The sequence below is a fragment of the Pseudonaja textilis genome, chromosome 1 (assembly GCF_049901715.1).
Source record: "Pseudonaja textilis isolate UNSWEBS1 chromosome 1, rPseTex1.2, whole genome shotgun sequence".
Taxonomy (NCBI): domain Eukaryota; kingdom Metazoa; phylum Chordata; class Lepidosauria; order Squamata; family Elapidae; genus Pseudonaja; species Pseudonaja textilis.
This window is the reverse complement of record NC_141990.1, coordinates 118,326,752-118,340,797: the sequence shown is the minus strand read 5'-3', so window position 1 is coordinate 118,340,797 and position 14,046 is coordinate 118,326,752. Positions and strand designations below refer to the sequence as shown.

The following is a 14,046-nucleotide window of genomic DNA, read 5'->3' as shown; positions in this document are numbered from 1 at the left end:
GAGAGAAGGGAGGCGAAGAGAGGAAAGGGAGTAAACGGTCTTACCACAGCCAAGAGCCAAAGCCCGCCAACAAATCTGCAGTAGGGCAGGTGGATCTCTTTGGAGTTTGCCTTCTGGTTCGCCCCTTTCGCCTGGTTTCTCCGCTGTAGGGTTTTAGACTGTTTTCAAGTAAAACAAAACAAGTGATCTGCTGTTTCAAACAACAACAACAACCAAGTCCGTTTTATCCCTCTCCCTTTTTCCCCTCTGCAGTGTCCGTCCCCCATCTTAATCCGATTTGGGATTCCCCTCCCCACTTTAGCTTTGGTTCGATTTTATAGATCTGGAAGAAACGCTTTGGCCGAAACCGAGTGCCTCTAAAACCCCCTTTCCCCTCCCCCTTCCCCCCAAAAAACACACCCCAGCATTTTAATTTTTATCCCGCCCCCACCTCTCTCTTCTGCTTTTGATTTTGAATGCCAGCTGAGGAAAATGGGCAACGATGCTTCCGCCAGAAGGGGAATGTCTCCGTGCCTCTTTTTGGGACATGTGGTGCTAGGATCTTCTTAGAGACATAGCTGCCTGCTTTCGGAGTGGAAGGTAAGGGTCGTGCGGGAAAATGGGAATTGGTAGGGGCAGTTAGGCTAAGGGGGTGGGGTGGGGTGGGAAGCTTAGCTTGCCTTTTTGCTTGGGAAGCAAGGCGAGGTGAGGTAATCGGACTTGACACGCAAACCTTAACCTGCAAAAACCTCTTCATCCCGGCTATCAAAAGTTAGAAAACTCTCCTTGGCATGTGGACAAGTAATCGGGATTGATAGCCCAGCTGCGAGAGGAATCTTGCCTCCGTGGAAAGGTCTGTGAACGGACATGGTGATTTCACCAAGAAAGAAGAGGAAGAAGGAGACTGCTTAGGTTAATGGGAAGTTTCAGGGAGGTCTTGGTGGAGCCAATCTGTGGAGTGATGGCGCCGTCTAGGTTTGATTAAACTAGTATCACCTGGGGTGGGGGCAAGAGAGAGAGAGAGAAGCAGTGGAAGAAACCGAGTTCCCATGGATCTTAGGTCCACCAGAATCAGGCGTTTTTTAAACACTTTTCTCTTTCCCCATTTCATGGTATGAATCATATGAAACTCTTGCTTCTGAAATGACTGGCATTTGCTGCATCGTTTCCCCAAATATTATGTTCTGCTGTATTTGGTATATTTAAAAGATTGCCCCTGTGTAAGTGATGGAGAATTGTCTTTTTCCTGATCAAACAGGAAAGCCAAAATGATATCCAATGATATCTTTAACAGAACACAAACCAGCCAGTGGAAGCTCTGGCCGTTTTTAAGAAACCGTTTTCCTGAGGTCTCTTCCTGCGGTTCCTCAGATTTTTTTTATAAAATGTCTAAATAAGGCCAACACACTTACTGCACATTCTGAAATAGAAGTCCTTTACTAATGGAATTCCCAAAGTTATGCTTTTAATCCCACATTGTCTTTCAGTGCCGAAACCTTTGCAAAAAAATAACAGGGCTGCAGTGCTCACAAAGTGCTCCAGCAACATTTGCAGAGTAGAGGTATCATATCCAGGATTTGCTCATAAGCAAACTCCTTCTCATCCTTGCTCCTTCTCATCCTTTCAGCCTCATTTTGCAAAGAAGCCATTTGTTGCTTATAATGTTCAGCAAAGAGGAAAGAGTTTGTCATTTCTTGGGGAAGCTTATTTTTCCACAATGCACACTGCTCCCTACCCTATTATTTTTCTTCAGTAACCTACAGATTTAAAGAAAATTAAGCCATTTGCTTTCCTCCTGTTCGTGTTTAGAGCTTGTGGTTTATAATCTGGGAAGCTCAAAATCTCTTGATTTGTTCAGCATTACGCAATTGGGGAAGGGAGATGCCTGCCTGGTCATTCAGAGTGGAGATAAAAAAAGCTGGAAAGAATAAGAGGAATTAATATAAAACATTCATTAACTCTTGTCTCTACATAAATAATAGAAAAAGTGTTAACTAATTCATTTAAAAATATTAACTTGACCTCACAGAGAACTGGTCACCATTAACTAAAGAAATAAGCAACTTCACAAATATGACTGCTGGAAATATCTTCTGTCGCACATGGTTTCTCTTAAATGTTCTGTAAGTAAATATATTTGCAATTCACTTCCTTTCGAAAGAGATACATAGAAATTACAGCTACTGTGAAGATTAAAATACATATACTATTTCCAGAATTGATAGGAGTAGAGATGGCACTATTACCCAACACACATATTTGAAAAAAAACATTGACATGGGTTTATTTAAGTGGGAAGTTGTATCTCAAGAAAGCAAGTAGCCCCTTTAATTTCTATTGGAAATTCACTCCTTTGGAATTCACACCACATGGAGTGAATTTCAGAGACATTTCAGTGTTTAAAATACTGTAACTTGCTCCTACTGATAGATGGAAGAAAGTTTTTCCCAGAATTAAGTGATTTATTCATATTTTTTAAAAATAGTAATATACTTAATCTACTATTCTAGTGACAACCATATAGAAGATAATGCCCAAGTATAGGAAAAATTGTGCATTTTTAAAATTATGACAGTGATTCATAATTGTTCAAAGTGACAATAACAGTAGAAAAGATGCTGAATAACAATAGTTGGTCCCAATTTTTCTCCTTATTCCATGAAAATATTGTATAGTAGAGCTATATAAAAATAATTTCTATTGTAACCTGTCTGATAAAATTTGTCATAAAAATAATCAACCTGAACATGTGCAAAACAAAAAGACACATTTGTGATAATAGTATAACAAACATTACTTTTAAAAATCTGGAAAAGCAAATTAGTCAGCCAAATTGACCGCATGGTGGCACTATTCACACAGAATCCAACAATTTCTTGAATTAAAATAACATATTTAAAACTATTTTTAAGGGGGAAATTACATATATATTCTAAATGGAATCCTGAAAATAGCTGGCTGCAATTTTAGAAGACATTTGAATTTCATAAAGCATTTGACCTGCATTCTTGATTTCCTCTCCTCTTCTGCAGGCCAAATGACATAGGATGAAGGCTGTTCGTAATTTGCTGATTTATATATTTTCCACCTATCTCCTGGTTATGTTTGGATTTAATGCTGCCCAAGACTTCTGGTGTTCAACGCTGGTGAAGGGGGTCATTTATGGATCGTATTCTCTGAGTGAAATGTTTCCCAAAAACTTTACCAACTGCACATGGACGCTGGAAAACCCAGATCCAACCAAATATAGTATTTACCTGAAATTTTCCAAAAAGGACTTTACTTGCTCTAATTTTTCCTTGCTGGCTTATCAATTTGATCATTTTTCTCATGAAAAAATTAAGGATCTCTTAAAGAATAATCATTCTATAATGCCGCTGTGTGATTCCAAAAATGCTTTTGTATTTCTGCAATATGATAAGAATTTCATTCAGATACGTCGGGTCTACCCTTTTGATTTCATAGGATTATACAAAAAGGAAGATGATAAAAAGTCTTTCTTTGAATTTTTGGTTTTGAACAAGGTGAGCCCAAGCCAGTTTGGTTGCCATGTATTATGCACTTGGCTGGAGAGCTGCTTGAAATCTGAGAATGGGAGAACCGAGTCCTGTGGGATCATGTATACAAAATGCACCTGCCCTCAGCATTTAGGAGAAGAAGGGGGAAATGACCATTCCATGGTGTTGCTCAATAATGTCGTATTGCCCCTGAATGAGCAAACAGAAGGCTGTCTCACCCAGGAACTGCAGACCACCCAGGTCTGCAATCTCACACGAGAAGCCAAGCGGCCACCAAAGGAAGGTAGGTGCTCTTCAAAAGGGTTCCATTGTCCTACTGCCCCTTTGTGTAATAAATTTAAATGATCTATAAGTCAAACTGAGTTGCACTCCACACCAGTTGCTGCATAAAAGGATTCCTGAAGGTCTGCAATTGGTCATTCTCTGGATTCCTTCCAAGAGGGAGGATCTAATTTTGTTCATTTAATGTAATATATAAATATTCTTAAAAAAAAAACAATCTAGCTAAGGCTTTTCCTTCTTATTCCTTAAATTAGGACTTATGATTTTATTCTCCAGTAAACATAGAACTATGCTGCTGATAGGTTGGTTATCAAGTTACTTTTCTCTCTTTCTTATTGCAAGAGTCTTTCTGCACATGGTTATTCACCTGCGACTTTTGCTGTGGCTTTGCAGGGAAGGTATTTTGAAATGCATGTGGCCAAACTGAATAATAAATACTATTGAAAGTTTAAAAAAAAAATCCAAATAGACTAGAATCTCAGAAGTTAAGGGAATGGGTAACCTTGATTCCCAATTTGTTAGCCATCATTGACCTAAGATTAAGTGTGCAAAATGTGTTAAAAGAGGATGACTTCTGAAACCTCCCTTGTACACTGACATTAGGGAGCATCTATTAAGGGCCTTTAATGGTACTGTGTAAATATCAGGTAATCCTAGGTTATCTTGGCTAGCAACCACATTGAACCTTATTTAACTTCTCTAGTGTGTAAAACCGGAAGCTCGTTTGCTCCTAGCCCAGACAGGAAAAGTTCCAGAAGAAACGTTGTGTTTTCAATATGGCAAAGTATATGGCAGACTGTCTTCTATAACTTAGATCATAGCCTACTTGTTTAATAAAGTGGATGGTGGAAGCTTTGGGGATGATGATGACGACGACAACAACAACAACAACAACAACAACAATAATAATAATAATAATAATAATAATAATAATAATAATAATAATAATAATAATAATGCAGCTTTCTAGATGCTGTCCATATCAAAATTCATTCAATCACCTTTCTCCTCTGACATGCCCTCCTGGCTCCTTATGAACAGGTACAAAGAAGAAGATCTGGGCAATTTCTCAGAAAAATGAAAGAATGAAATGTTAGGGATGTCCAGTGGAAGCACTTAAATGTGGAAATAAGTGCAGAGATAAGTGATTTCAATAACGTTACCATTCTAAATGACCGAGTACATGGGATTATGAATATAGATTTATTGAATAAATGAGAAAATTATTTGGGGGGGTAAAAGAATACATGGGTGCCTGGAACCAAGGAAAGAGGAAAAATAAAAACAATTCCTTATCCAGCCCTCCTAGCTCCCTGTGCTAAAGAAGGTTGCATTTTCATGCAGAAAATGTTTTCCTTTCCCCTGGTTTCTACATGGTCACAAAGCTCTCTGTCTGTGGGGAAGCAGAGCCAAGCTACTGGTCTCTGTAATAGAAGTTGCCTTTGTAAAGGAATGCAAAATTGACACGTTGTTCTGTGAGGATTTTCTTTAAGGGCAGCCAAGGCTGAGTGGTGTGGGAGGAAAAAAAAGTGAAGCTGCTCATACTGCAGAGGTGCCAAAGATACTTGTCAGGTTGGGCACAGGGAGAGAGTAACTTGGTTATGGTCAAGCTAAAGGACAATGCAGGTTGATGGCTTCAAATAATGGGTGGAGCTGAACAAAATGGGTTCACAGAGTCAATTTTATCAATGAGAAAAAGATCAATATTTTATATAGTCAGCGGGGTGGGGGAGACTAGAATGTGATTTTAAAGTATTCATTTATTTTTCTTTAAACACCCCTTGGAAGCCCTTTTAAGAGCAGGGGTGGTACTTAATATCATTCCACATTAATCTCCCTTATAACAGGAAAAAATATGTCCCATATTGTGAAGCTTGAAGATAACTTTTAAGACAATTAAGGCACAAAAACTGAGATGTGAGAATATATTGGCATCTGAAGGCTTTAATTGTTTTGGGGAACCCATTCCTGATGGCAACAGGAAAAGCAGTCTTTTTACCTGCCTCACTCCCCAAAGATCACTTTTTTTAATAGAGTAGCAGTAGCAGGCAGACCAGTTGTCTGTTTACCAGGACTGGAGATAGGTGGGTGGATGGATGGATGGATTTATAGTTACTTTTCTGATTATGCTTGTGATAGATAAGTTAGTTGGAGATTGTGACTAATATGCTGCTTTGATTGGTTTTAGCTCATAATTGGTCTTATTTGGAAATAGCCACAATTGAAGCTTTAAGAATTTATTTTATTTATTTGATTCGTCAATCGCTTACAGGATAATAGGTATAAATATAAACATGAGTAAGAATACAGGAAATGGGTAGAAATAAATGGGGACAAAAGGACAGGGATGGTAGGCACGATTGTGCACTTATGTACGCTCCTTACAAACCTCTTAGGAATAGGGTGAAGTCAATAGTGGATAGTTTGAGATTAAAGGAGTGGGGGTTAGAGGATGTAACAACAGAGTTAGGTAGTGCATTCCAGGCATGGACAATTCATTTGCTGAAGTCGTACTTTCTGCAATCAAGTTTGGAGTGGTTTACATTGAGGTTGTATCTGTTGTGTGCTCTTGTTGCGGTTGAAGCTGAAGTAGTCATTGACTGGTAGGACATTGTAGCAGATAATTTTGTGTACTATACTTAAATCCAACTGTAGGCGGCGTAGTTCAAAGTTGTCCAAGGCCAAAATCTCAAGCCTGGTGATATAGGGTTTTCTGTTGGGAGCAGAGGAGTGTAGAACTCTTCTCGTGAAATGCTTCTGGACTCGCTCAGTTGTATTAATGTCAGATATGCAGTGCGGATTCCAGACTGACCGTATTTGAGTATTGGTCTAGCAAAAGTTTTGTATGCTCTAGTTAGCAATTCAATATTTCCAGAGGAGAAGCTTCATAAGATTAGATTTACAACTCTTAATGCCTTTTTGGCAATGCTGTTACAGTGAGCTCTGGCACTTAGGACATTTGATATGAGTACACCAAGGTCCTTGCCAAGAGTGAGGATCATCAACGAAGTTATATCCACCTAGTTTGTATTTGGTGTACTGATTTTTTTTGCAATGTGTAGGGCAGAACATTTGTTGGTTGAGATTTGGAGTTGCCAATTATTTGACCATTCAGACACATAATCAAGGTAACTTTGAAGGACAGCAGCATTGTCGATGGGTTTGAATAGTTTTACGTCATCTGCGAAGGGGACGCAGTTGCTTATAAGGTGATTGCAAAGGTCATTTATATAGAGTATAAAGAGTGTGGGTCCTAGAACGCTGCCTTGGGGAACACCGCTGTTAACTGGAGCAGGGTTTGATATAGTGCTCCCTATATTTACTATTTGTTGCCTGTTTGACAGGAACGCAGTAATCCACTTACGAAGGGATCCGGAAATGCCGTAATAGTTTAGTTTTAATAGTACCTTGTCATGTACCACTGAATCAAAGGCTTTGCAGAAGTCTATGTAAATTGCATCTATAACTTTACCCTGGTCAAGTAGAGTAGTCCATATGTTTTTGCAGTGTAGGAGTTGAAGATTGCAGGAGAATTTTTTCCTGAAACCAAATTGTTTTTTGGAGAGTAGGTTATTTGTCTCTAAGTGGAGAGTGATGAATTGGTTAATGATTGATGCCATAACTTTGCACCTGGCACAACACAGTGAGATTGGTCTAGTTTTCAACCAGGCTGGAGTCACCTTTTTTGAAGATAGGGATGACTGTAGCTAAGGACCATAGGTTTGGTAAGGAGCTGGTTCTGAATGATTACCCAGATTGTAAAAAACACCCAAATACTGAAAAAAGGATGTACTGGAACCTGGAATCTCACCCAGTAGAGGCAGACCTAGAGGACTGCACCTTCCATGTTGTGGTTTCAAGCGTTCTAAAGTCACATCAACAATCTGATATCTGTTTGGCATATTGCATAATATTTGCATAATATATCCATGGTAAATAAATGAGCTTTCATGTTTGAGAATAAGGCAGTAGAGTTTCCTTCAAAGAAAAATAGGTTTTAAAATAATGTGTGTGGCAGTCTAAGTATTTGTACACAGAAGATAGTTGACTTGGTGTTTCCATAGAAAGTGTTTTAGATTAGACTTATCACTATCACACTTTGGCAAATTGCATTTGATTTCTCCCAGAGAGCTTTACTGTATGTAGAGGAATCATTCCTTAACTGTGAAGGCCACACAACAAGATTATGTATGTGCCTTTTAGACTGGTCAGTTTGAGGAAGAATTACATTTTAATTGTACAAGTGAAATAAGCAAATTTTCATAATTCTGTGCTTCATATGCTCAAATAGTTTATCAATATCATTGCAATATATGTAAATTAAATATTATAAGTAATAAAAAATTTAATGCCATGAACATTCATTATATACCATTTACTGCATAAAGTTTTTACTAGAATAAGAGAACCATAAAATGATACTTTTGCTTAGAAATAATAATACTGACATATGATTAGATTTGTGAAAGAATATATATATAGGTAATATTCCACTTTGCAATCATGCTGTATATTTTGAAAACTGTGCCAGAAGGTCCCACAAAGCTCCAGATTTTGGAGGTTTGCAGGGGTGATTGTTCATTCTTCATTTTTCTGATCAGATATTCTATTTATGAAAAGATTTAAATGGTTACTACTACTACTGTTTATTTATTCACTAATACAATGCTCAAAACATGATGAAACTTTCTTGTAAGAGCTGGTAATTGTATTCCTCAGTGATCTTGGATACCTTATAAAGAAACTTCTGCATTTAAAAAGGATGCAAAATAAGAAAGACTAAGTTATGAAGCTCTGAAAGAAAACTCCCATGATAACTAAGGGGATTGTAGCTCAGCAAAAAAAAATACAAAATCAAATGAATAATTGGTGTATGTAACTAGGGACAATGAAGAGAATTGAGCAGAATTTTTGTTTCTTCTCCTGAAGTGATGGAACAGATGAAAATAAAGTGATTCAGTATTCTGTGCTTCATGTGCTTGAATAATTATAATAACTGATTCAGTATATAGCTAAACTATGACTTGATTTTCAAAACAGTGGACACAATGGGCACCAACCTGAATCATTTTAAAAAGAGATTAGTATCTTGATGGAGATGAAGGATGACAGTGATTGTTATATTCTCAAGGACAACTTCTGGGGAACTGAGTAGTAGTAACTAGGGTTGCTGTTGCACATATCCTGCTTACTGACACCCCATCAGCATCTGGTCTCAATAGAGATATAACATTGACTAGATACGGTTTTGATTCTTATCTGTTAAGGTGACATATTCACTGGATTAACTGTGCAGTGTGTATTGCCTGAAAAGTTGTCTGGAATGCAGTTCATGAATGTTTTGATAATTCAATTTTATCAGTGAGTTGGGTTTTTAAAATTAAACTATGCATTAAGGAGCTAACTTTATAAGAATTCTGGCATGTAGGCTTTGGGTGACAAAACTTAGGAATTGATTGTTCTTTTCAAGTTTGATAACATGTTCTTCAGTGCCTTTGTTTGTTTTTTTAAGAGTATCTTTAAGAGGAAATGTACAAGTTGCTTATCAATTCATAAAAAAAAAATCACAGCTGTTTTGAGTTCACATGAATAGAAAAGAGGTATAAATCAAATAAATAACAGATAAATAATAGACCATCAACACCCAATAAACAACTTAATAACTAATAAAATTCCAAATAGTAGGATTGTAACCAACTAAATAAAATTAAATCAATCATGCATTTAATCAGTCCATCAAGAAGCCCTATAGGTTTCTTGGGGCTCAGAAGCATTAGCCTTATGTGTCTCAGGTGGTTAATAAGTTCCATAATGCTGATACCATCATTTAAATATTCATATACTTTAGCCTTTTCATATGAGCTTGGTTGAATACTTCAGTAACTTTTGCTTCTGTTGTTCTTACATTTTGTCTATACTAAAAAAAAACCAACCCCAGGATGAATGCTTTCTTTGGCTGACTAGAAGTATTAACTGTAGAGTAATTTAGGACATATTATTTTACATGGTAAACAAATCTAAAGTTACTTCCTTGAGAGAATGCAAAAATGTTGCAAAAACTAAACAAGAAAATAGTGGCTTTATTCAGTTCCCAGTTTTATAACATACACAAAAAACTGGCATTGAATTCCTAAGGCAATTGCATATATTAAATGACATTACAGTAATCTTTTTTTGAAAAAAATATATTGAATTTTTGAATTACTTCTATATTCTCCTGTGTTATTTTTAATATTATCAGCTGAAAATATCAGCATTGCAGTGCTCGGTTTTCAGTATTAATTTGTACCAGAATGATCTGTTTAACATTTCAATATAAAGAAAGTAATTTATTCAGGGAAGAGTTCTTTCTTCCAGGGGAATTAATTTTTATTAATATTATTCAGTCATATTCCATGTGCTCAATCAAAGTACCCAAATTCTAAGTTGTTGTGGCTCTTTAAATCTCAAGCTGAAGTTTAACTGTTCCTCTATAAGTCTATATTAATTGCAATAAAATAAAGGTCATAATATTCTACTGAACATTATATTTATTTATTTAATTTGAAACAAGGTGTAGAGAGTGGAATGTACAATAGGGATACAGCAAAATTACAAAACATGCATCATTGCATATATATTGCAGTATACTGCAATTCATTAGTAATGTATATCACTGATATATATTAGAAATATATTTACAATTGATTTTTAATGTATAGGTATGTATTTAATCACATGTGATTCCCATCTCACATAGCAACTGAGTGGCATCATCATAATAAAAAAAATATTAAAAACAAAACAATTTAAAATCAAAACGGTAAAAATGGCAAGAAAACATTACAATACAGATAGTGTATTCTATCACTCTTTGTTTCTAATTTTTACTTTTTATAATAAATACAATATGAGTAACACTCAAAAACAATTTCTTTATGATATAAGCTTTATTATTTATAGTTTTTGTTCAGTGTATAGTAGAAACATTTTAAGGCACAATATAGGATAAATATAAATGGGTCTATCACATGTCAATGTGATTCTTTTAATTTAATTTTAATTAACTGAATTTCAGTATGATAGAGTTGGAGCTTTTATCACAAGATAATCACTTTTCATCTACAATCTTCTCATGGACCAAGAGGAAAAATATTTGCAGCTATTTATTAGATGTTTTGTTCATTCATAAGATTTATCTACAGTCAATCTGCATGGACTCTGGGCTGTGTACCAGAGACAACCAATTCAGAGGTGGTATTCAGCAGGTTCTGAACAGTTCTGGAAAACTGGTAGTGGAAATTTTGAGTAGTTCAGAGAACCAGCAAATACCACCTCTGACTGGAGTTTTACAGTATCCTTCCCCTGCCATGCCCACCAAGCCACACCCACAGAACCGGTAATAAATTTTTTTGAATCCCACCGCTGAACCAGTTGATTTACATAAAAAATGAAGAATTTGCATAAAGAATGAAGAATCTTGTATCCCCAAATAAATGATTGTGCATATGCCTTCATGGCCCAGAACACTCTGTATTTTAATGTGATATCTTTTATATTTTAGTGGCTATTTGAAATAAATGGTAAAGAGCTTGTCTTTTTTTCATTCATGGTAACTTGGAGGAGAGATTCATCATCTTTGAAGTTATGTGACATTCAGGATTGACCTTGGTGATCCCATAAATGTGCCGAGGTTGTTTTCTTTAAAATATAGGTAGTCCTTGACTTTCAACAGTTCATTTAATGACCATTCAAAGATATAGCGGGATTAAAATGTGATTTATCACCTTTTTTATAGTTATGACCTTTGCAGCATCCCCATGGTCATGTGATCAGAACTCAGTTGCTTGGCAACTGGTTCATATTTATGTCTTTTGCTATGTCCAAAGCTCACACAATCCCCTTTTGTGACTTTCTGACAAGCAAAGTAAATGGGGCCGCCAGATTCACTTAACAACCGAGTTACTAACTTATCAGCTGCAGTGATTCACTTAACAACTGTGGCAAGAAAGGTCATAAAATGGGGCAAAACTCACTTAAGAAATGTCTCAGTTAAATTTTGGATTTAATTGTGATGCAGGATTACCTGTGATGTCTTCTTCCAAGACCCTTTTTTAACTTCCTAGCCCAGGGATTTTGTGGTGCTTCCCCATTCTAATGCTAAGAAGACCTAAGCTTGCTTATGTTCTCAAGATGTCTAGGTGCTGCTACTGGATATGTTTGGCATGGTTATGGTTGCATTCAAAAAAAGGATGTGAGACGGAGAGAAAATGTAATACCTGAGAGGAATAATGACGCAATCTGGGTCATTCACCCAGACCTGAGGTTTATTATCTTCCGAGCTTTCGCACTCGTGCTGGAGCCCATCCTCAGGGAACTTCTCTCCCTCATGAGAGAGATAATCTTTGGGATCAAAGCGACAAAAAACAAAAGTGGGGTTTGTGTGTACTTAAATATTTAATAAACTAAGCAGGATATATTTTATCTGCTGCCAGATGCCTCCAAAATGTCAGGGTCATTTGAAGGCTAAGCAGACAGATGACACAATTTGTGCTTTTTCACAACAACCCACTATTCTTAAATATTACATTTGAAGAAAGAAAAACAGAACCAAGCATGTGGCAGAAGAAGCTAGCAAAAAGAAGCAATGAATTAAGAAAGTGAAAGACACTTGGGGCTCTGGGGTGCGGGGAGCGGGAAGCATCCCGAAAAATCCCCTCAGGGCTTCACAATTGGATGAATCAGTGGCTCAGAATATCCCTTCTAATAGAACTGCCTTTCCCCCTTCTGATCAGACCTCAGGTCCGGGTGAATGACCCAGATTGCGTCATGTGACTCAAAGCAGCCTATCCAAATGCATCCCAATCCACAGAAACATGTCTTATGGCCAACGCTGGTAAAGGCTTTGGAAAGAATTCCAGAAGCCATGCTTTGTATCTTGTTAATTCTCATTCATGATAAAAAAGATAACATGTTGATAATTATTGGTGCAGATATAGAGATATATGCATAGTTGGATGCAAGGTTCTTTTTGCAGGGAACATCCAAACATAAATACAATTATATACTGAATTCTTCCTCATTTCCTTGCTTAAGCAAGTACAAGAGTTAATGAAGGTGAGAGATACAAGTAACAATTCAAAGTGTAATGCAATAAATATGGAAAGTAATTCATTTTTAGAAAGTAGATGGTGCAGGTAAAATAATGGGTGATTGCTCTTTGGAATTTTTTCTTGATCCTACAGCATCGTCTAGAGAAGAGCAATAGGAGAATAGCTAAAATAAAGAAAAAAACTTTGAACTTTCTGTGTTCCACTCCTTAATCAAATTTCTTTCTGAGCAAAAAGTGAATCAAGGAAAGATTGCTGAAAAAAATCGTTATTGTTTCCTTGACTTTTTTATTGTTCAAACTCTAGTGTTCAATCATTGAGAGGAATCATTTTTTTCCCCGAATTTGACTACTTTTGGTGAAGGAGTTATTTGAAACTGCAGTTGTTAGAATTTCTCAGAATATTCAGGCAATAGGTAAATAAAGTGCTGCTATATGGTGTGTGGTCTATATGGGTTTTGGGCAATATAATTTCAGGGTTATTTTTACTTCTCTACTCTTACAATATGCCAATAAAAACCTATTAACTGTAATAAAATAAACAAAACAACAGTAAAATGAACAATCATCCAAGAAAATTGCTTCATTAAATAATATTAAATTGCTGGATGTCCAGATCCAATCAATTATCATTTGAGATTATCCAATAATCTGTAGCTCTTCAAAAATTTCCAGATATATATGGAATATAAATATAACAAAAATCCATATACATATCCCATATATATTTATAAAAATTAGATTATAAAAATTCCTTCCATTTTGTAAAGCACTATGTCCTAATATATAAGGGAAGAGCAAGATTGGCTGCACTTATCTCTGATCAAATAATAAGAGACAAACATCAAGAAAAGTCTACTCCTGTTTCATTCCCTAGCCACTCCCCTGAGTTCCTCAAGCAAAGAGACAAGCTGCATGTTTAAAGGGTTCATTGACATAAATGGGTCCAAATTTACTGCTACAAAGTGAGGCAACTAAGCAAGTGTGGTAGTAAGGGTTGGAAGAAGGGAGGGAAAGATATAATATGCTTTAGAATGGGAACAGTTTTTGGACAAAAAATTATGTCTTCTATAATGGTTTCAATTTGAACTTCTTTAGTTTATTATTAGATGTCCTAAACGTATAGAGGTTTACCCTACACATGCATTTTGAATATATTACATTCATTGTACAGGGTGG

The 14,046-nt window shown here is 36.3% G+C and overlaps 1 protein-coding gene across 3 annotated transcripts in view; it reads left to right on the top strand.

Annotated features, from left to right (window-relative positions):
* The first annotated feature begins 404 nt into the window (after positions 1-404).
* The window catches only part of ADGRB3 (adhesion G protein-coupled receptor B3), a 517,279-nt gene continuing 503,637 nt past the window's right edge, over positions 405-14,046 (top strand). For all 3 annotated transcript variants that reach the window (XM_087915807.1, XM_087915799.1, XM_026695170.2), the window contains exons 1-2: positions 405-579; positions 3,012-3,780. In XM_087915807.1, the coding sequence (XP_087771933.1) occupies positions 3,027-3,780 (754 nt within the window). In that variant the 5' untranslated portion in view covers positions 405-579; positions 3,012-3,026. The remainder of the gene's footprint in view (positions 580-3,011; positions 3,781-14,046) is intronic.